The 24,207-nt window shown below is 39.2% G+C and overlaps 1 protein-coding gene across 6 annotated transcripts; it reads left to right on the top strand.

Annotated features, from left to right (window-relative positions):
• The first annotated feature begins 277 nt into the window (after window positions 1–277).
• LOC111251230 (uncharacterized) lies at window positions 278–6,694 on the top strand. Of its 6 annotated transcripts, none has more exons than XM_022807620.2 (5): window positions 278–620; window positions 2,132–2,480; window positions 2,897–3,069; window positions 3,926–4,115; window positions 5,708–6,693. In XM_022807620.2, exons 1-5 carry the CDS (start codon window positions 394–396, stop codon window positions 5,948–5,950), a joined length of 1,182 nt encoding a protein of 393 aa, XP_022663355.1. In that variant the 5' UTR covers window positions 278–393; the 3' UTR covers window positions 5,951–6,693. The 6 variants fall into 6 exon arrangements, with proteins under 6 accessions (XP_022663355.1, XP_022663359.1, XP_022663360.1 ...); XM_022807624.2 differs by having other exon boundaries at window positions 3,926–4,092; window positions 5,708–5,865; XM_022807622.2 differs by having other exon boundaries at window positions 507–631; window positions 5,708–6,694.
• Window positions 6,695–24,207: the final 17,513 nt, after the last annotated feature.

Raw genomic sequence — 24,207 nt, 5'->3', positions numbered from 1 at the left:
CCAGCTAAAAATCCTAGACCCATTGTTTACTAAACCTCAAAGTCGGTTCGGCTTTAAAATTAAGCACGATTAAACATTTTCATTTTAAATCGCTGACGAAACGTTGGCGTTTATCACACGCCATAGATACCACCTTCATTACTTTATAGCTCTGAATTTTGAAAGAATAACGTAAGTTGCATAACGGCGATGTTGTGTAGGGACACGGATACCGTTGTTCGTTACGTTCTACTAGTAAACGATTTCTATGTAGTTTTTGATAGACCACAGTGTCTCAGTAGCAACGAAGTTGAATTTGTCCAGATATAACCTCTACATAAGAATCATTTCTATGTATAACTGGATGCGTTACACAAGTGAGAAGAAGTTATCTATTTTGACGAATCATCAGTGATGTCAATCGGGAATAAAGCACGACCCACATCGTCAGAGTTAAAGAAGCCTGGGTCAGTCGTGGTCGGTAGAAAACAATCAGCGATTGCGACGCCTATCAAATACGAAGCTGCGCAAATTCCCGTTCCGAAAGCGTCTTCTATAAATTACGATCTGGAAAAAGCCATGCAAAAGAATCCGGAAAATGATAAAGTCGGCGTTATTGTTGAGATTCCAGAAAGGTCCATGTAAGTCTGAGGTACAGTTTATATCGAGGCGTCACTCTAGGGGAGCAACGATTAACAGTTATTGTATAGGAAACGTAGATCCTCTTGAGCTAGAGCACACCTTCCTGAGTTGAGAACGTTTATCCTCAAAACTGAACTTCCAGCAGGAAATAACTGTATAATTAAATACGTTTTTAGAAAGGACATCGCTTTGTCGCGGTTGATTTTTCATGACGATAGGCTAACAGACCAGCGTTACCGTTATTGCACGTCATCGATTGCTGTCAACGTAATCAATGTAAATGTAAAGAGTCAGTGCACGCACGTTTATCAACACTTCAACAGATAATCGTGTTTTAGCCATCTGTATTCGTCGATACTACTCTGATTCGCGATTCCCCTTCTCAACCAACCTCGCTTTGCTTAAGGTTATAGAGTGCAACAATGGGTTGGAAGTTGGAAGTCTACCGTCCGTACAGAAAGGGTAACATGTGTTCCCGCTAGGTTTCTGTCTCGTTCAGAACTCGAGACTTTTGCGGGAGAACTCGAGACGGTTTGCCCACTATCAGTGATTTTTGAACTGTTTTTCCTATATATGTATAGAAAAACTTGGAAGAAAATGACAGTGTCACCGACGAGACCTGGCTTGCCTATGGATGCAAAAGGTATTGTGTATGAAAAATGACAGATGAACCTTAGAAGCACCTATAGCCAGTTCAACCTGTAACACAGATCTCCGATATGTACTAGTTATAGCTAACCGTGTCGCAATAGATATTATTGTATAATTGAAACCGAGATAATTAACTTATCAGCTGTCGCAGCGTGTTGTTCACATAACGAAGCGTGACAAAACGCTCCCCAGCAGCTTCATAATGAGCTTTACTGGCAAATTTAAAATGGAATGAAAGCATTCGTAGGCAATCCGTGTCAATAAATGGCAAGCAGATCCCCAAGCAGTTTGCAGTTGGCAAGCAGTTTCCCACCCCTGACTAGGACCTATAGGAGTAACCTATATTATGACACCGTTGTCGCGTCACAAGGCTCTCTTCCTGCTTCCAGTATATTTTTTCTATAGATAACCTTCGAAACATACGACTTCGCCAGTAAGTAATTATATGATTATAGTGTTTTACGAAAGTTTCTACCCGCTCTATTGCGGCTTACGTTGCGATTTAATGATATTTGGGTAAGCGTATGTGGTAAAAAAAATTATGTAGCAATGGTGCAACAAGCTGCTTGCTATACACTGACTGTCTAAGATCTATCAAGAATAATATTATCAAGAGGTTAAACACATTCTTTGAAGGACAATGCTAGGATCAACCAAAAAGGTTCCTCGCGTTCAAATTTGTCTTTTTGGCTAATATAACTCGCATACATTTATACAATCATTTTAAGTATAAAGATCTTACAGGGTCATCAATATGAATACGCGCGCAAAGGCTCGTGTTGGTGTTTGCCTAGAGTCGTACGCATTTATCGATTCGTTTCCGTTAATTCAGTTATTATTGCTCTGTGTGGATTTGCAGGCGTGAAATGTTACCAGTTATTCTAACCTTTTTTTGCATCCTGACCTGTTTGGTCCCGATCGACATTTTTCTGGCACTTAGTGTTATGAACTATAAGGATCCCGTTCCACAGCAGGTCACGCAGGCCATCACGTCATCCGAATCCCAAGTAGAAGCCCATCTGTTGAAAAAGCGCTCGTATGATCTCGAAGCCCTTGGAGCAGACTCGAATAAAAACGTATCGACCTCACCGGAGAACTGGTGCGAGCGCAGCGCCGAAATTAGTTCTAACGTTTTCACCATCACATATGATCTTGGCAAAGTACAAAGGTTCCTCGATAGGCCACTCATCTATGCGATGGTTTACTCGGTGAGTACGTTGAGATGCGACAATTGGAAGAGGAGTCCGTTAGGTTATTTTAGCTGTATGTATAAATGCGTCAGAAAAAAAAACTCGATGTGTTTATTCGACATCCTGCTTACCTCGACAGCCAAAGTTACCAACTGGTGTATACTACCTATTGTAGCAAGCTTTGTAAAGCACACCGAGCAGATTTTAATATGGTTTACCGATATTTTTGTTCACGTCCCCGCTCTCAATTAGAATAAAATTAACAAAAAAAAAAAATGTATTAAAGAATATTACAATTTATAGACAAACACATTAGTTGGGGGGAGGGGGGAGGGGAGCTGTTTCTTGACAGATTTAGACAAGGAATTAAATATGTTCGTAATCAATCGATTTAACCCAAACCTTCATGTTTTCGATCTCCATGCGCTCTGCAGATCAAGCTGACAATACGGGTTCCGCTGGCCGTACTGAGAAGCGGCTCGTATGTGAACGCGTTTATCTTGCCACAGACGATCCCACCAGAAGCCTATGTGTTTAACCTCACCAACTACGAATTAAATGCGCAAACATTACGTTTTACAAAGCTTGAAAGCTTCGATGCTTCTAAGTACGGAACATGACTTTCCAGCACCGGGAACACTGTAATAATTTTAGCAGATTTACATTCTACTATGTCTTCTTGTACGATACGTAGTTTTCATACCAAGCCTTAATATAACGTTACTACCTAACGATCGAAAATTGCTTTAACGAGGTTAGAACAAGCACTTTATCCTTGGCAAAATCTTCTTACTGATATTTCGAAAATGTCGCACCTCAAACAGTTCTAGTCGTGAAGAGTATGCTGCCCAACACGGCTGCAGGGAGCAGATCATTGCCCTAACCCAAAATTAAACCCATTTCCGAATCATGTTCTCGAACTAAAGACGCCACAAAGTATGTAGATATTTTTCGAAAACTGTTAAGCTTAATCTCGTAAATGGATTTCGGATATCATGAAGACATTCAGAGCTCACTAAGCGCATCTTCTCAAGTATCCTGGGAAAAAAAGGCTACTATATCAGAGCCCTCTGTTTTATAGAGAGAATGTTGGACACTGTTATTATCTAATATTTAAATATCTATCTATATAGATATTTCAATAAATATTCGTAGTAGAAAAACGCAGGTTATATCCATTTGAAGTTGGCAAGCGAAAAAATCTTAAGAACGATGATTGAACTCAGACAAAAAGCATAGATAGACTATTCTCCATCTGATAATAAGTGAAAGGGGAGATGATCCCATGTAGCCGTGGCTGTCGATGAATGTCTAGGACGACGATTTTGTGCTTGGCCAAACTGTACTATTCGCTATGATAGCACATTATCGACTCTTTTCTTTGTTTGTAGCTTATTTTATATATATTATGTTATATATTTTATTATATATAATAAATATATATTAGAAACTTGTAATTTCAGCCTGACAAAGAGTTTCTTAAGCTATTCAAGTTTGGAGCGACTTGGACACTTCGACCTTGTGAGTCTCAACGAAGGATTCACATTCTACAAGTTATACACGGTCAATTTTGTGATGGATTTCGGCTTTCGGAGATTGCGGATAGAGACATGTGGCCGGCCGCATCAGTGTAAAGTTCAACATGATAAGCATGTTTGTTTTCTTATATCTCGTTTAAATTCGATTTCATAGTGTATGTGCCTTGGCTGTTATTAGCGGTAGATTTAATGTATATCGAAAGCTGGATTTACAAGCCTCCGGCCGTTGTACAAACGTTTTTATCATATCTAAACAAATCGGTATGTTTTTGTATAATTGAGACCAGCCCTTATATTTGTGGAAGGAAATAGGAACGATTACTCTTCCTGACCTGGGCGTCTAACAATATTTAGATCATGCATGGCTAAATAGTTCATTCATAAGGTCAAGAATAGCTGACTCTATCACCGATGCATATACGGTATTCAATGCACAGCGCATTTAAACGTTCGATTTTTTACCTTTGGCCTCTTATTAGGTATATTACCCCCAAGGCTCCTAGCTGCTGACTGTTTTCTCTGTACGCATTGACCTATTGTACTTTGCTCACAACGGCCTTGTAGACGATTCATTTTGCCTTCATAACAGTGCTTTTCCGATTGTATCCGAATTATATTAAATCAAAGTCACTTTCTAGCCAAAAAAGTTGTTTTAATTTTAGGCGTGACGTACTAAAAGTCATAGATGAAGCTTTGAGGACCAATAGTGTGGAACAGCCGCCGGTCGTCAGTAAATCAGCTTCTCGTTAAACGTTCGGGAAGCTGTCTTAGAGTACCATAAACTGGCTAAAAATAAGAATATCCAAATATAGGAAAAAATGATTTTATCAATTTCGACCTGTCAGCTTTGAAGTGGATTAGGCCAATTACCACCATATGACCTATAAATAAAGTAAGGTGGGGATCTGTTTACTATCTAAACGCCAATTGTGCTAACAAAATTTCACTGTTATAGCATAATTCTATATATATATATATATATATATAGATAGATGACGACATGCGAGGTCTTGAACAGCCGTAAAACCGCTATCTATATCAGATACACAATGGACGGTTGATTCAATGCATTGTAGCAGTGTTCCTATGCATGCGGTTTGCTTAGTTGGGTTCCTTGCTTAGCTGCTATCGCTGATTGTTGTTTCTAGTTGAAGTGAGCGCTAAACGAAGGGTCTCTATACGATCGTACACGTGCGTACATGGACATGAGAGGTGTAACCCGACGTCGTACCCTATGTAGCTTTCATATAGGCTGAGGCGTTTTACGATAGAATAACAGCAGCAACGACAGCAATAAAATGGAGCGATCTGCGTTGTGCACGTACTTATTATTATTGATTATGCTTCAGTCTTCATTTAAACGTTCCTTGTTTACTGTTATTGATTTCAATTAATGTCTCAAGAGGCAGGCGTACGAAGAAGTACCATGGAGTATACGATCAAGGAAAATATTACATTGAAATGGCCAAAATACCCCTACAGTATCCCCAGTAGAAAATTCTGGGTATTACCAAATACGCGTACACCTATTCGCATTGGAATCGTTGCAGGAATGACCAACCAGTCAACTGATCATAGACAGTACATACTGACCACACGGCCACACAGGGTCGACTTATTTCGAGCTAGCAAAAATAGATAGTCACTACTATGTACTACACAGACGTCGGACCAGTGGTGTTAACAATGTCCCTTCGGATTTTACAGATCACGGTGGCAAATGACAGTTCGGGCTCGGTTCTGGCCATCCGCGTAGTAAATCAACTAAACGACGTTACTGTGCACGCTGACGGTAATTACGCAAGGATCGAAGACAGGGTCTGCTGTCAAGTATATTTGAAAACTTCTTATCTAAAGCGGACGAAGCTATGCCAAACAAACAACACTAGCGAAGACATCGTTTGTAACGATGCAACTACAGATCCAGCATGTAGATCATACGTGCAGTGATTTACTGCTGGTAAAAAAAACACAATGATTAATTTAATTAAATGTAAGGCATATTAGCATTGCACGTACTCGTTTCGCTTACATGCTTTATAATTGCGAAATAATCACACTCGTTACTGGCTTCCACTGATTGCGAGGAGTTCAAAAGTAGGGATTTTCAAGTATACCGAAATATAGCGTTCCATTTTTAAGGTCAGTTAATAGTAACGTGTAGCGTAACAGTAATAGTACAGAGACACGCTACGAACTAAAAAATGTACGTTCCTTAAACAACCTAGGTAGTGTTTTCCTTTAAGGGAGTACATTTAGGCAGAGATCTCTCGATGATAAACCTAAGTTGAACGGCTCTGCTTTGCATTGAACTCTGCAGAGGAGGTATCTACTAAAAAGAAACTGCTGGAGTCCGCTCAGGATCGTTCATATGCAAACGTGTATCCTTTTTTGTTCAGTTGCCTATTATCGTAATTGGCAATCTGCGTGGTGTCAAAAAGTTACTCGTCGCATCGTAGTCAGTGATATACATTGCAGTGGCTTATTAAATTATCATTATTCTATTATTATTTTAACTGAAGTGAACTACTGCTTACTCTTGTCTCAAATAGTGATCCCCTGATGGTTGCCTCGAGCTGGTAAATCTAATAATGAAAAACCAAGACCAAGTTTAAAATGAATATTAGCAAGATAATAGGGTTCTTACAAACGTATCAAGGACAAAACACCATAATATCGCTCCGGTATATATAATAGAGATCATATAGATACATATAGGTAATCCGGTCACTCAAGTAAATGAGTCTCGTGGTCAGAGGGAGCGTCCCAAAATCAGCAAGTCCAGTCGGATCAGTATATGATAGACAAAGAACAAATGATAAACTGCCTTATCATTGGAAACGTGTATCAATTGGAAAATGGCATGTCATCTAGTTAATTTGAGTGAAGCTAGCTACGTCGAACTACGTCCGTGCTCATCGCATCACAAACTTCGGCAAAAGTAATAAAGCAGTAATACCACATTTTTTCCGGTGTCATACCATTAGGTTCTAAAGACGCAAAGAGGCAAACATCGAAGAAGATAAATCCATACTACTATAGTATTTAAGCCCGTTGCCGGAGAAAGGTAGGAGCCACCTGGGTCCTAACTCTCTTGTTCTAGTTGTGTTCTCGTGTGTACCATGCTATCCCCCGAGTCGCATAATAAAGCCCAAAAAAAACGTAGCGTTTCAGCGAAAGGCCAGCACAAACCTCTCCGATACATCTATAATGGCCAATTGCTCGTAGTTTTTTCCTATGTCACATCGCATTGAGAGTACGAAAGAGAAACAATTCGCATTGGTAATAAATGAGGACCTCGTTTCGCGTCTATCCGTTTTAGAAATAGCCAGATTATAATAGCTTTCCTTTTCGATATGTTTCTAAAATTTTGGCGATGATAAATGGTATATGTTATATGCGAAAACCAGTGGCCAATACAGCGAAGACTAAGGATGTAAACTTCGACCCAAGGCGGTGGCCCGACGGACTGGTATTCTTCGCTTTGGCGCATCGAAGATCGAAAATGTGACGTCTTTCCTTGACTCAAAACATCGAACAAAAGGATAGCAGGCTATTTTCGGCCTTTCGCATGTAACACTTTCTCACTTATGTAAAGCCTGATACGCCGCGATTAAATATTCGCATTGGAGCTCCGATCGGGATATGGTTTCAAGACCTTCTCAGAGACGAATCTGGCCAATATTTTAGTACCATTTGTTGATACCGTCAAATTTGATGTACTCTCATCCGATAAACAGTTCGGAATCACCAAGGCATCGAAATACTATACAATTGCCAATAGCGAAACTGCCATTTTCTTTACATGTAACAACAGTGCCGAAATACGTCGTACGGAGTACCAGCTGTTTAAAAACGACGCCAGTTGAACGTCGAATCAGAGATATCTATCTCAATATCTAGAGTACGTGCTTAAAGGATTACCCTCTGTTGACGAAATTTTCTTATGGTCTCTTTTGCGTATATTTGCGTCATTGGCTCAATCATTAAGTTTGTAAACATTAATATCAATTAACCTGATCGATCAAATGTTTCTTTATCATGAGTTTTAGGACTAAATAGATTAGTTTAGATTTTTCGTTTAAATGCTTTATTTTTGATAAAATGGTGGTAAAATCTTTGAATGTGTATATCGGTATTAGCCGTCTGTGGTACTTTTTTGGTGCCATAAGTGGTAAATCTACTTATATGAACCTTTTCCTTGTTCAACCTTAGTATTTTTATAAGTAGCAAGACGCGCAAGTGGTGCTTTGTAAACTTGGATAATGAATGAAGTATATGTTCCGAACTATAACAATTTGTATAAAAACCTTTGCGTAGCCTCATTGTATATTTTTGGGGCTAGATCTTAATAATCTTGAAGCAGTAAACAAACTAGTGGTATAAAAAAAACAAGTTCTACCCAGGTTTCTAACCAACCGATTTTAGTTTCTATCCTGAAATACGACGCGAGGCCAAAGGTACTCGTGGGCCAGTGAATTTGGTAAGTTGTTTTAGCCATAATTGTAAAGTTTCGCTCGTTTGAGTCACATCAACTAGAAACCATACGATTTGCATACATAAATGCTCTAAAGAAGAGATATACATTTAGTAGAGATTTACGGCGCCGATAGCTTTGACAACGTTATTTTGTATGTGCATATAAACCAATTCGCTTGATAAACGCTTTTTGGATCAAGTAGACAATAAAACAATATAAAGTGTTTCCGTTGCGTGAAACGTGGGCGTTATTGTAAAGGGAAAGGCGATTATGTTAACATCATAACCTCCCATAAGACCCACATCACAAAACCCACCAGACCTCAAACCACAGCCTCAAACTACGTATTGAGAGACTTCAAAAAGCGCTTATACATGTCTGAGACGACATGTTTAGAGATCTTTAGACTTAGCCCTTTTATGCGAGGGAAGTCACGCGTTCAGAAGCTTATGAAACTACACTTTCATTGGCTTCTGAAACTACTTCTTTACAATTGTCTTAGAGCACATCTTCGTTCAGATCTCAAACCACGCCTCTCAGACCACAATTTTATACAAACCTAAACAACAGCCTGAACGTGGTATCCAACCTTCTCCTCAAAGACCTTGGAAACCATTTCCTCAAAGGAGTCTGTAACCATTGTCAGAAGTCACTGGAAGTACACCCTCTGATGAGCCTGAAAGCACACCCTGGCGTAGGCTAGAGGTATCTCCCGCCGACCATAGATTCAGATGGGATTCGAACTACACCCTCAGGACAACCACGTACTAGCCTCGAACTATAGTTTCAGTCTGGTCTTCAAGCACACTTCTAGAAATTTTTGTGCCGCAGACATAAAACGATATGTTCGTATGCTTCTGAAATTATATCTTTAGAGACCTCCAAAACCGCACGGTCTCATCCCCCTGATAGAGCTCAGATACATAGAGTTCAGGTCATATTTTCAGAGCGATTTCGGACTACAACTTTTTACAGGATTCGAACAACAACTCGAGCCTGGTCTCCGGCAACATTTTCAATACCGTTGGAGACTAGGTATCTACAGGAAACTTTAAGACCACGTCGTTAATGACCTTTGAAGCCACGTCTCATTAGAGGGGTCCGTAACCACTCCGTCAGGGGTCACTGAAACTCCACTTCTTTATGAGTCCATGCCTTCAAATGGCCTGAAACAAGACTTCTGCATTTTCACCAGTTTTAGATGGAATTCAAACTACACCCTCAGGGAAATCTTAGGCTAGAGTCCCGTTCAGGCCTCAAACTAACTCAAGCTGCTACCCAACCGTGCATTCAGAAACTTCTGTACATACATTCTCGGAGGGATCAGCAACCACATTTTCCGAGGAGACTATAACCAGAGCTCGGGGGAATATTGTAATCACACATTTTAAAGAAATCTGCAAGCACAGTTTCAGAGGAATCTATAAACACAGCTTCTGAGGTACCCACGGTCAGGGATTAGTGAATCCTGCCCTCACATAGATTTGGAACTACACCCTCGCGTGGGTCTAAAACTATGCTATCAAAAAACCATTAAAATCACCTTCTCTGATTCGTCAGAGGCTATATTTTCAGAGAGTTCGAACCACGCTTGTTATACTTCTAAAGCCATACTTTTAGATAGTTCCGGAGCCATACTGTTTTATATACCGGAGATCATACTCCCACCTGGGTACACTCTCAGTACAATCTAAGATTATAACCCCTTACCGACTTCGAACAAGACTCCAGCTTAGCCTCCCATCACATCCTCCAAAAGACCTCAGAAGAAACGTCTGCAAGGAGCAGAGGCCGCGTCGTCAGAAACATTTGAAGTTAGAACCTCAGGAACCTCTGAAGCCACACGGTCGGAAATGTCTGTAATCACATTGTCAAAGGCACCTGAAACTACAATCTCGCATGGGTCTGAGATCACACTGCTTTCATGGCACTAAAACCATACCTTCACATAATCAGGCACTACACTTTTCGGGAGTAAGCGTTCGCATATGTTTGAGACCACAATATCTCATGCGTCTGAGACCACATTTTTCAGTTGGGACTCGGAACTACATCTCAGGAATAATTTCAGGCTACAACTCCGTACAGGCCTAAAACTACACTTCCTAAGCCTGGTCTCCAACTTCTCCCTCAGAAATCCCTGAACCCAGTCTTTGAGGGACCTGTAATTACATTCTCAGAAAGACCTCTAACCACATCATCAGGGGATCAATAACCACAGCAAGAAGGATCTGTAAGGATATTGTCAAAAGGACCTATAACTGCAGTCTCAGAAGAAATAAATGCAGGTCTATGAAATAAAAGAATTTTTAATGGTTTCTCTAGATCTTCTTTGCTAAGCTTCAGATTTCCCTTACAAACGGCATTATTCAAATCGAATTGGAACTTTCTCAAGTTAAGCGTGACATTCTCTTAATTAGATCGGACGAATTAGGAAACATCTCGTCAAACATTTCAAATAAAACAAACACATTTCCAATTACACCGGAAATCTATTTGACCCATTTCTAGAAAACTAGTCTCGCTGTTTACAACGATGCTAAATTATGTAGGAAGCAAGGTCATAATGCTGAATAATCTAAAAACTCTTCCGGAATAGCTTTGAACATTGCGGCTTATACAACGTGGCATCTACAACAGCACATACTCATAACAGGTCCGTATCGTATATTTGACATCAATCTATGAGAACTTACAAGGATGGAAAGGAAAATCGTGTACTTTTTTGGCCGAGTTTTATTCAGTACATTTTTTTTCACGTCGATTGTTTGAATAGTCTGGTTGAGTTGACACATCTGGGGAAAATCAATGCGCCTATCAACTGTCTGAAAAAATTTTTAATCTGACTGGACTCTGGGCTTTGGTTTTTCCTTTGAAGCCACCCATGCCGGTCTCTGGTTCATGCTGACGTACAAGTACCACTTTTAGTCACCTGTGACAATTCTGCGCCAAAATGGCCGCGTGGCGAAATACTGAGAGGCAGTATTGGGGTGTGATTCATTGTTAGATTCAAAGAATCCATGAGATAGTCAAGCTCTAACTGCACTCAAAAGTAAGTAGGCAGCAGCTTGCAGTTGTATGACTTCAGCCGATGCCCGGTCGTTTTTTGTCAAACGTGTCTTCAGATAGTCGTCATCAAAGTTAACTATCAGCCAGAACGAAAGGAATTTTTCAAGATCCGGATACCGTCTTCGTACTTGGCAAATCACTCTAGACCAGCTCTATTAGCAGTAACGTCGTTACTATACACAAACGAAACGTACCGAGCTGTTTTGGTGGCGTTCTTGTCTTGACGAAATGCATTCTATAGCATGTGACAGATATGCAATTTGTCTCCAGCTGGAACATCCATCTTTGAGTTCTACGACAACTAATGGAACAAAAAAGGGTAGGACCGAATAGCGGATCAGAGTAAACAACAACGAATGAGAGAATCCTTTTTTTCTTCGTTTAAAACTTCGGTGGCGGTTTTTCAACCAAAGAATTTCAAATAAGTTTTGCCCATTTACAGTCCCATTTGGGTTGCAATTTGCTGTTTCAAAGGAGCCGTCCATTCGGTTAATGGGGAACGTTTCACAAGTATAGAAATAGAATTTTATAATGGCCCTCCATTGTGTGATACAGTAGTATATGCAGTTACACCGTTTTAAAAAAAATTATGTGTAATAAAGCAACGTTGATTACCACGGACGTGGTCGACTTATCAAATACGATCCCGAAACGTAATCTCTGAATTTCCTTCTCCCGGCAGACTTCCTCCGACCCACAAACGATGGAAACATCACGCTACGGTAGGACGAATCGCTGATAATTTCGCTTGATGACGTTTCGAACTGAATCCATGATTTATATTATTGATAAAAGAACTCGTTTCCGCTTCCTGTACGAAAGCTATAAACACAAATAAGAAGCAATGTAGCGTTACTTTGTCCCTTGAATGAATTTCAACCAACTATTACGTATACTTGCTATAATTTTATTATCGTTTTTCTTGTTTATTTTATTATTGTTTCTCTTCATTTCACATAGTTCGTTTAAAATGTATGATTCACAGGTATAATAGCAAAAGTATTTGTTTGAATCAAGTTTTTCAAATAAGAAAATGTATAGACCTTCTTTTATTGTAAAGTGTCCTTATCGGCACTCCTGATTTCATCAGGTCCCTGTGGAGTCGGACTGTAAAGTCCTGGAAGTAATAAAACAAATTCAAGTAAAACAATATCTTTGGCGTACGTGCCAAAAAATTAAAAAAATTGCACGTTCGTGTTGAACGAAGACTACCTTTCGTCAAACTGGCGGTCCACATAGAAAAGATGCTAAAATACTCTTCACCAGAAGCTCACCGGGTAACACTGTTTCTAGATAGTTTGTTAAATGAATAACTTGCTCTACATTCTGTTTAGTCGAAAGATGTTTGTCGGCAATGATTTGTGAGTGGTTATTTTTGCCTGCCGATCTTCGATGGCATATGAAATATGTCTGGTCTTCGATTAGAATCTGGTAGAAAGTATTTGTTCTTCTGGTATTAAACTTGAGTGTTTGACACAGTACGGATAATTACGTAATATCTGTATATATGCAAAGGGATCAGATCAGCACGATGCATCGTTCTCGTCCTGTTTGTAATGTTCGAATTGAAGTATCTCAGTATTAATCACTGCGACTACTACCATCAATTTCAAAATGATGGTAGCAGACCAACGGAACACCTCGTACAGGCAACTTGTAACCGTATGTTGATTCTTTTTGTCAAACTCATTATGGGAACTTCATGCCCGGTCCTATGTCCGTCATACGTATTCAATACTATTAATAACCTGGCTTCCAAACCCGGCGTAGACACACTTCGTTTCGCTCTGGGAGCCGGCCGTCTGAAACGATGCCTCAGTGCCTTACGTCAAAGTTAACATACTTATGTAGTATAATCGACAGTTAAAAACAAGAGAAGAACCAATTTCGAAAAGTTATTGTTTATGTTTGTGTGTGTCCTTTTGGTCTAACTGGTGTAAGTATAGCTTTACGCTGTTCCTTCAAAGCTTTCTCTCGTTAATTAAGAAATGCCCTTTGATTGAAGTAACGATATTTTTCGAGACCTTCGAAAAACTTCTTAGTAGCCAGACATAGCAATGTAACATTTGACGAAGAAGTTGTCGACTAGAAATATATCCTCATTATCGGATACCGTGCTTTCAAAAACAAACCAGAGTCCTTCTATTAATCAATAAGGGTGCATCAACGGTGCGACGCCCCAGCAAGCGCATGAATTACTTCAAGCTGTTGCGCTCATTAAAAGAGCCATATGCGTGTTACGACTGCCATATAATTGATAAGCGATAGGGAAATACCTCAAACTGAATTGAAGCCTGATTGAGTAAATAATTGATTTAAGAACACCAACTATATAGTGTACTTACCAAAAGTAGTCCCCGTTGACGTAACTCTATTGATGAAGTGAAGCAAATTATCTCATCATCTATATATTTGTAGATAGGAAATAGATACCACGTCGCTAACACTGCCTTCAAGTTAAAAACGGAGGAGATTAACGAAACAAACACAATGACACATGTAAAAATGAACGAATTATAAGCTCACAGTTCGTTGTCGTCATTTACCTTTCATAGAGCATAACAACTTTTATAGTTCATTCCGACCACTGCGGAACATGACCGACCTCATTTACCCAAAATACGAGATACTTTTGAAGTCTAGCATAGTTTCACACATCTATCATTCTTGTGGACCACATACATATCTTTCGTCGCTAGCAGACCCTGGCTGTGTTATATAGATATATTTACTGCCCACAAAGAAGGCGGGTGGGCAGTCCATGAAATTGCCCAAGCTGTAAAATATAAAATATATAAACTTCTGTCCAGATTTGAACAAGGCTGTAAACAGAAAAACGTTGACAACAGATTGCATTTCATATACGTAAATGTAGGATATAGATTGAAAGCCAACTTTAGGTGAAAACCTCATTTCTCTGTCGGTCACCCAAAGATCACATTATATTTGCTCATTTTACTGGTTACTCATACTGCATAACGCATTGACTACACCTATCTGATGATCCATATAGTCTCATAGAAAAATGTGTACGGTACGAAAACGGAGTGTGCAGTTCTATGTACACCGAAGAAGGAGGACTGCTAAAAAGAAGCTGACAACTAGCCAAGCTGACTTAAGTTAATCTTCGGAAAAATAATTCGACTATAGTTAAGGTACCAAGCCTTACGGTAAGAGTGGCATGAGTTTCAACCGTATTTATACTTTCGGCCTGAACTTCAAGTTTAATTTTGGTCCACTTGTGAGTGCGAGTGAGAAAATTAGGAAACAGGTAACGGTCGGGTTGTCCTCCAGAAGAATTGTAATTGCCTCTGTCTAGCGATATATCTATGCGCAAATGTTACAGATGCGGCAAATATACGTACAGAGCGTTGCTAGCTTTCCCACATAATTCATGGTTGTAAGTTTTGGAAACTAGCTAATTAGACATTAGTTTATTTTTGTTCGTAAACAAAAGTCTTAAGTCAGCAATTTCTACTATGATCCTTTGAATGGTAGAGACGTGCCCCGGCTGCCTTCAACAGCAGAGAGAAAAATAGATTCTATTGCGGCAAACCTGTGTAGCTATTTATTGCCTACGCTATTTCAGGCTCGATGCCTTAAGTACCCACAGCGGCTAAGTTCCCTTAACGGCAAGAGCGTGGTGTTAACACGGAGTTCGTACGTTCGAGGTTCTGTTTTGAAATAAGCCGTTTTCGCAGCCAAATACAAATCGTTGTGCTTTGCATCGGTTGATAAATTCAATGAAGGGATCAAGGTCTCAGCGGTTCGAAGTACTGTTCTGTGTTGGTCCACTGTGAGCAGGATCAATATAGTATGGAAGTTTCAGTCGTTATATAATATACTCCCTAGCCGGAATTGTTGAGCGCCTACAACGAACTACGAGTTAGCACGGTACCGAAAGCAGTGGAAGGCTTTGAGGCTTTAAAGGGTACGCAAGGTACCATTAGCTCCTGTAGGGTTCGGATTCGGCCCCATCTTAATCGTTGTCCTGCAGGCAGCCCACGATGAGTCCCAGATTTTATCAGACTTAAAACTTCTTGCAAGAGATCTTCACGCAGTCATTACCGCTTCAATTTCAAAGATAATACCGTTTGATAAATGTCTCCCTTGCGGTCCGGTATACTGAACTAACTTCTAGGTCTATGTATTTATCTATGTTAGATATGGGAATACGCGTTTCTTTTCGTAAACGTTATAATTTTCAATGTGTGAATCTATAAAGATAACAAGGATAGAACTGAATAGTTGTAAAATTGTCGAAAAAAGTGTCGCAAGACGTAAACCTCTCTTAATGGAGACATGAGGATTTTAAGTGATATTACAAGGTAGATTGCGCAATGCTCACTGTATGATAATTTAGCTGGTAGGGTGTTAAATATTGTCAGTTGTTTTTATATCGTCTAATTTTTGTACCTTAGACGATTGGGTCTCCGATTGTAAAAGGCTAGAAGTTGCTGGTGTGAGCTCCATGGCCCACTGCATTACTTTAGATAAAATTAAACACATATTGTGTGGATATAGCATTTGGAACAATACGAAACCGTACGGTAAACTAACTTAAGCACTTTAAACTTTCTTTAAAATGTTACACAGCGGTGCTACAGAGGTTGAGCAGTGTTTGCATTTTAAAAGCCCATTTTTTATTTTAAAATACGCAGCATAACCTTCACCTTTTATAGTTACTTGTATTTCGGTCTTTTTACTTCCAAAAAAGGTAAGAGAGAAACCACCTATCTTCAGTAAGTCTTTTGAAGGGTTTAGTAACTCTCCCAACTTCCTGTGTTTATGCAGATGCGTTAGCTGCTTTTTACCCTGAACGTGCCTGTATGCGACTTAGTCAGTCTAGACACAACCTTCCGTCTATGACTGTGCCTCCACTGCAGGTATCTACTTCACTATGAGGAATAAGCGTTTTTATTGTCAATTTTTTTTATTATAGGTCACTTGACATCTCATTGCTCTATGTTTGAGAACCTGAAAAGAGCGATCTAAATCCTACCATGGGTCTCACTTTGCCTCAGAAGAGAATATGAGCAAAAGGGTATTCAAATCCTGTGCTCTCCAGGTCGTTCTTGTTTGAACGAATAGGTAACAATTCTCATTTGCATTTTTAACTTCACTGCGTCATCCGGCAAAGGAAAAAAAACGTGCGGTAATTGAAAGCTACTAAATATAAGGCGAGAAAAAGCGAGCTAGATTTTTTAACCCAAGGCAATTTATCCACATCAGTGCGTATACCAATTTGAGTCGACACCTCGTCTATTTTCTAGACTTCGTTCGTAAATATTCCTGTTTCCATGGTGTTCTGAGGTATAAAATTTGGTTTAATTTCGGGTCGTCTACGAATGATCTCAAATGCGATCATCTTGAGTCAACATTCTGCAAGGGTAGCGAATTTTTGTTTACCTCAGTTCACGTCCATCGATTCTAGCTTTTTTTTTTTTTTTCGTTTTTAACTCGATACTAAGCAGCTTTCCCCTATCGTTTGATTCGATTCTAATAGCAAAAATATATCAACCTCGTGGATGAGACGGCTTATCGTACACCATTCGTTCCTTCACTCCACAGTTGCCCATGCGACCGCTTTTTACCCTTTCTTAATGTTTTTTTCTTTTGAATTGAATTGGTGTCAACACTTTGTGCACATGAGCCTCTATACAATTCCGTACAGATGCCATGTGTATGGTACAGTCGTATGCGGACGCTGAAAAGGTCTCCTTGAGTCAATCAGTTCTATAAGCACCTACGAAGCTAATTATTATCGATATTTCTCAAGATTTAATGGCTGTACCGCGTATTATAAATATGAAATGTTCTTGGTCTTGGTCACATTTTCTCTCACCGTTTACTGTTAACAAAAGGTCAAAGCTTGTTTGGCTGATATGTGAACAGGGTGTATAAATACGTTTTTTCTGCGCGATGACTAATGTCTTTATTATAGTTAACGACAGCCTTTTCCTGGGGCAGTTCAGTACTAGATCAAAAATCTTACTAGATTGATACCAGATCGGATTGTTTTCTAATCTATCTAAATTTAGGTAGACACATGTGCGTTATCACTTTTACCATCGGAAAAAAAATTTTTGAATCACTTCTCCCAATCGAGCTGAATACTAGTACTAGCAAGGATTTTTTTAACAGGATTTTTTACAAGCATTAAGCTTATAAATCGCTATATGATAAATATAATAATAATAAATATTATTTGAGAAAATACATTTTTAACTCGGGATCCTTTTTGAGATTGAAATTTGGAATATTTTTTTCCATTATTGAATAAATTCCTTTGAATTATGATAAGGATGTCAAATAAGTTTTTCTTTGTGTTTATGTCCTCAAATGAAAATGCTGAGACGCTTGAAGGTCGTTAAATCATTATTCGGACGCAAATTCCTCGTGATGCGCGCCATCTTCATTTCTAAATTCGAAATTATCCTAAGACATAGTCAGGCGATAGCATGCAAGCCTCTGGTGTTACCCATCGCTCCACCCTCCTTTCTTTTTACCGGCTTCTAATCATTAAGCTTCGTATACTAATGAGCTACTTAGATCGCGGTCAGTGGCCCAGTCCTCTCGGTTCTGTTAGTCCCAAACTGCCTCGACTCCTGCCAAACTTCTTCGGTGCGTAATTAGACCATTCAAAGCGACGTATACAAATTAAACAACGTTCGTGCTCGCGCTCTATGCAGTTAACGATAAATATCTGTAGTTATGTAATATCCTCGCCGACGTCAAGTCGTTAGTACTTGACAGAAAGTGTTAATAGCCGAAATGAGTCATTTCTTTTTTTGAACTTATACTTTCGTCTACTTCTCGTAGCTGGCCATGGCGTATTGATGCTCTGGATCCAGTGTGACATTGAGACGTAAGCGATTGCCGCGACTGGTCCAGTTTTTCGAGCAAACGCTTTAGGGCACCTTTATTAAAAATAAAATTCTAAAAAAAAATTATAAAATTAGACAACATTTACTGTTACAAAGTAATTGAACAATTAACACTTAACATTCATAACTTACAGTTAGTTGCTTTTAGCTTTACGTTTGCAGGAAAGAACGAGAGACGACTGACAAAAAGTAGATATGTTTTTACTAGCAAGGTTTTAGCTGAGATATATTTCAAAATACGAAGACTTCGTTCAAATAGCTAACGCACTGTGGAATAATAATAATAATATGAGCATATATAGTTAAAGTTCCCCGGTGCCCACCTACCAAATTTGCAGTTACCAAAACTATTTATTGTAAAGCGTAACACAGGAAAAGCGAGTTTTTGTTTTATCTTACATTTGCTAGCGTACGGTCTGTCGATTTCGGTAATTACGATTCTGTTGAGCTAATCCGTTAATGGACTTTTGTGATAATGCATGTTGCTTAGAAACAGATTAGAGTTGAAGCTACTCTAGCTAGTGATAAGGGCGAAACATTTTCCCAAAAACAAATCAGGCGCCACATATACAAAGCAATTAAATGCCACGCTAACTTCCCCCTTCGTTCTATTCGAGTTGTTTCAACGAGGCTAATCTCCATTGAAAACGCAGTATTAAGGCTTAGAAACTTCTAGCGCGGTACTACTACGTTCACCTTTCCTGTAAGGCAAAGTATAAGAAAATGCAAAAACTCGCTAAAATCAACGATGATCAAATTTGGTCACGAAATTCGGAAAATAACAATGACAAACCTTTACTCCCCTTATGCTGGTAGTTTTCTTTAGGCAATAGCAGTATTCATTATCGCCATTGCTGTAGAATACATTGTGCTTCGCTGATTTTCAGTATTCCTTTGTTTTCAACTACAAGTTTAGTAAAATGCGACTTCACGCTATTAGGGACGCAGTTAGCTTGGAGATTGGCAGAAATAACATCGTTCAGTATCTACGTATATCGTGGCACAAGGTACCGACCGTTGGGAAAACTAGCAACCTCGGCGTAGACGCTTAAGCAATACTGCACTTTTGTGCTTGTGACAGCCGGGAGGTTCATCGACAGCATCAAACGACCACAGATGTTAATGCACGAATACATACGTAGAAGCCAATAACTTGTCCAAGTACTATAAGGAAGTTAGGATTCATCCAAGACGAGGTTTCTCATGAATGTGAACAACATTTTTAGCAAATACACTCAAAGGTAATTAACCGATCAGGGGTTAAAAAAAAAAAATGATAACCAGAGGAAAAAATGCAGAGCATTAGAAACAAAAATAAAATTCCGCCTAAATGTTCTATGATTATTATGTAATTCGGCAACGGTCTCAGTACGTCGGTATCATAAATCCATCATATTATTTCACGTATCTACCAAATGCGGTGTTAAATATAACTGAATTTTCGGGCGCAGCTTTAGATTGTCGGGACACATAACAAAAAATTTCAATGATCCTCACGCCTAGCTGGTAATCATTCGTAAATTTTATACATTTTGCTATAACATACCACTTAAGAGGTAATTTTCTCTAAAATGTATGTACTTTTCCGTTTTATACAAGAGACTTAACTAGGTACATTGCAAACAATTCATTCAGTCGTAATCTATCGTTTACGAAACGTAGGTCGATAATCTTAACCAACTTATGTCAACAGAACAATTCAATTTTAAGGTTACTCTTGCTACTTTGAAGCGCAGAGACAGCGTCTCTAAAGTGTATAAAAAAGAAAATTATTTTTTCTGCAAATATATGTTCGAATATAAAGTTGGACATAAAGTGGAAATCTGTGTAATAAGTAATCCTTAGCATGCATTACAATACATATTGATGAGTGTGCTTCTTTTTCTACACACGATGTGCTTATCTACTAAATGCAAAACACCATCGATTTTCTTTTCATGCGGCAAAAAAATCAAGTTTTTAAACTTGTTATGGTGTTCGATGCCATGTGTAATTAGGGTCACGAATCGCATTACAAGCTTTTGAGAACTTTTGTTTTTACAGTCTATTTAAAACGATCAGTTCTGCATTAGCGAAGACCCTTGAAATAAAAAACAAAAGCTCTCTGAATCCTCTCTGCCTATTCAAAGTGTTGATCCGAAAGTTCCGATGTCCTGACGGGACGCGCGCTGCCCTTTAAGGAATTTATGCATTTTAAACATGAAATACTTATGCGGTTACCATAGCCGTCCGACATGGGCAAAGGACAGATTACGCGAACTAGCAGGAAGAAGACTATATATAATCTAGCTTTTTAAGCCTACATCCATTGTAGACAATCCTCTGTCAGTCTATCTAATCTCAGTATTTCATCAACATAGCTTAGCCTGCGAGGCCAGTACGGAACTCCTTCTTTAGCCCCACTTTGCGCCGTGTCTCGTAAATCGAATTGCTTGTACTCTGAGTTATCGTCCGATGATTTCGAGTTGGGTGCCAGAATACTGCCACTGTACTTTGACCACTCTTACTAATTACCGACGACGGCCTTGATTACCCTCGACTGGGATGTCAACCTCTTTTTTACTCTTAACAACATTCGAAGCAGCATCTCCTCGCGCATCGACAGGGTTTGCTCAACCCCAATGTAAGTACCTAAGCTAAGCGTTAAGATGTCCCTCGAGGGACGCTTCGCCGAAGAAAATCCACTTGGTGGATATATTCTCTTTAGTAGATAACTTGAAATTTTCGCTTACCGCAAGCTACAAAGGTAACATCTGACGTCCTCAGTAAGTATTTCGGTAGAACATTAACAAAGCAATGTCGACGTCTCCACAATAAAGTTATTTTAAAGAGGCATAGCGAGGAAACAAGTCGAATGTATCTATCAGTCATAAGAAGATGATCGATATTTGACAAACTAAACATTGCCGCGCTCAAGGAGCAAGAATCGAGCATATTAGGTAAGACTTAGTTGAAGATCGAATCGATTATTTCAAATCTGAGTCATATAATTCTTCTAGTAGAAAATTAACTTAATTAATTTATTGTTCAGATGTCGAAGTTTTCCATAACAACAACAACAAGCAGCTTGTATTGCAACACAGTATTGCAAAAATTCTAACTGTCGTTTTTGTGGAAATTAATAAACAAAACTGAGCCTTCGCATCCACTTCTTGAGGATCACCCCAAAATTTGATGCGACTCTACATGGTTTTAAATCGTTAAATGATTAACCGAACTGTATTATTATCAACTACTTGTGGTCGACACGCGGTCCAGTCTTAGGCTTCGAAAACCTTTCTAGCTGTACTAGTCCTTACCGTACCGAAAGGTAGGCTGTGAACCCCGCCGACTGCAGTATTACCGTTAGAATGGGTAATGAACGACTCGTGCACTTGTTTCCATCGTTTGTGTATCGTGGAGGTGGGTGTCGTCGCACTCAATAGCCTTATGTCGAGTATATACAGAATATGATGCACCGAGAGGCCATTGACTACTTTTTGAAGCCAGAATTTGTTTTTACATAACGTAACTTCACTTACCCAAAGCTGAGTGATTTTGCTTAACTCCAAGCAAGTTCTTCTTTATTTTTTTTCGAACGAATTTTTATAGCAGTGTACACATATGGGGATTCAAGCCCACTTCTAGTTAAAGTATGAGATACTATCTAAGTGGTTCACAAAGATCGCTCCGAAGAGCCACAACTGTTATTATAGATCGTGGGAACATCTCAAACAACAAACGCACCTTTATATTTTTAGCCTTTTTAAACGTGACACATAAGCCTATGAATTTAGGTTCAATAAAGTATTTTCTTACCAACCACAACATCTAGTTATTTATCGTAAAGATCGAACTGGACAGCGAAAACTCCGAATGTCGTAGGGGATGACCCCCCAATGTTATTGCTTTATGAAGAGGCAAACTGAGGTTTGTTTGACTCGCTGCGTCTTATTTCAGCGTTAGTTCTTTCAGTTGTCTCTGGCGCTTGAATCACAAAAATTGGCAGTGATTATAGTGATAATCAGGGTGGATTTAGATTGCTTCAGATACTACGAGGAGACGCTATGCATATAGTGAGTGATATTTGATTATTTTCGCGCGTACATTATTAAGTATATGTATTAACTCGGATGACAGCCTTGACTACCTGCATTTAATCCTGTGTTTTTCCGCATAAGAAGCTGGCGTATGTAATTTGGTTTTATGTTTTTTTTAGGCTTATAATAAGTGAGTCATCATGAATAATTTTATTAGAATCATTAATCTTTGCTTGGAACATTAGCGAATGAGTCGCTTGTACAAAGTCCACAACGCAGTGAACAATATCATTTCCGTTGCCAATCGTTGTGGGTCGATATGGGTTTTACCCCTCGCCAAAACCCCACTATAGGGCTACGTAACGAAGGATATTGCAGTTAACTTCGGAATCTGGGCATTCTTGAACTTGAGAGTTTCCGCCAGGGTTAGGCCGTCAATTTACGACAAAAACAGATTAAATGCCCCATTCCCACCCCCAGGTGCTCTCAGCTACTTGTGTGTTGGAGAAACTATGCACGCGCGCCCGAACTAGCAACCCTATTGTATCAGCAGGGCTACAATGACACGATACTTAATTCAGGGTGTTCAGAAAGAATTTTTCTTTGTGTGCCCAGGCTTAGATATCTGCATTCCACTATCTGAGCGTGTTGAAACTCAACTGAGTATAGCAAACATGTATAACTATATATCGCATGGAAGGGGTTGTTCTTTACTCGTCTGTTGAATGTCACTCGTTTCATCTCACAAAAAAGCGCTATTCCTTTTCGCTTTGGGAATGATGTTACGTATAAATAATGATTTTAATGGAAAATAGCAGCGATCAAACCAGATCCTGCAGACCCTCCCGACGCCCATGTTGCTATCGATCCTGCTAGTTTACAGTGTTATCCCTTCATACGTACTCGATCCTTAATACGACTAGCTAACCTGGCTAAATTTATATCATGTAGATGGAGCCATACGAACGACGATACCCATGCGTCAAGTAGTGTCACTTTACGATGAATACAGACAAAGTCAACAAATACAGACTTGAAGTACGACGAGTCGGCAATGATAATTTGCCAGCAGACACGCAAGGACATGTTTGTGACAGCTAGTACAGGTACTTACGTACTTTTGAATTAATGTTCTGTAAAAAGCAGTTTGGATACAGAATGTTAACATGTTTTTAATATTAAAGGTCGCTGATTGTCAGCATTGAGGACAGACGCCATCTTGAGTGCGAGGAGGGCATGCTAGATAAGCAAGATAGGTTTCGAAGGCATGCATTAAATATTCAGATAAAACAATAACACTTTCGTTCAATACCAATTACCGTGGACAGCGGTGAAGGTTCCGAATCGAGGACAGCAGACAGCATTTTATAAAATGAACGTGTCTACGAAAAAAAATACCGATAGATTTTCTTTATGTGTAAATGATGGCTTATATTTAAACGCTTACCATATTTTGCTAAACGCGTATTATTTTCGCATTTAACGGGAGTTTTAGTGAACGGAACTTAATGCGAACTAACATAAGCATTAAATGTAGTATCGTAAAGTTGTTAAGTAACTAATAGTATGTTGTACAAGATATACTATAAAGCAGGTATTGGGTAATCAATCACGAGTATTGATTCGTTTTTGGAACTTAATTCTCTGCTAATTGTAGCACTTGCAATCTTCGTTTAGTAGTACCGTTTGACGACACTGTCTTCCTCGAAGTATCGTACTATATATTATGTTCACCTCACGGCCTTGCAAAAA

Source organism: Varroa destructor, unplaced genomic scaffold, assembly GCF_002443255.2.
Source record: "Varroa destructor unplaced genomic scaffold, Vdes_3.0 BEIS01000005.1, whole genome shotgun sequence".
NCBI classification, from domain to species: domain Eukaryota; kingdom Metazoa; phylum Arthropoda; class Arachnida; order Mesostigmata; family Varroidae; genus Varroa; species Varroa destructor.
Note: the sequence above shows the minus strand (reverse complement) of the source record. Positions and strands in the feature narration are given on the sequence as shown.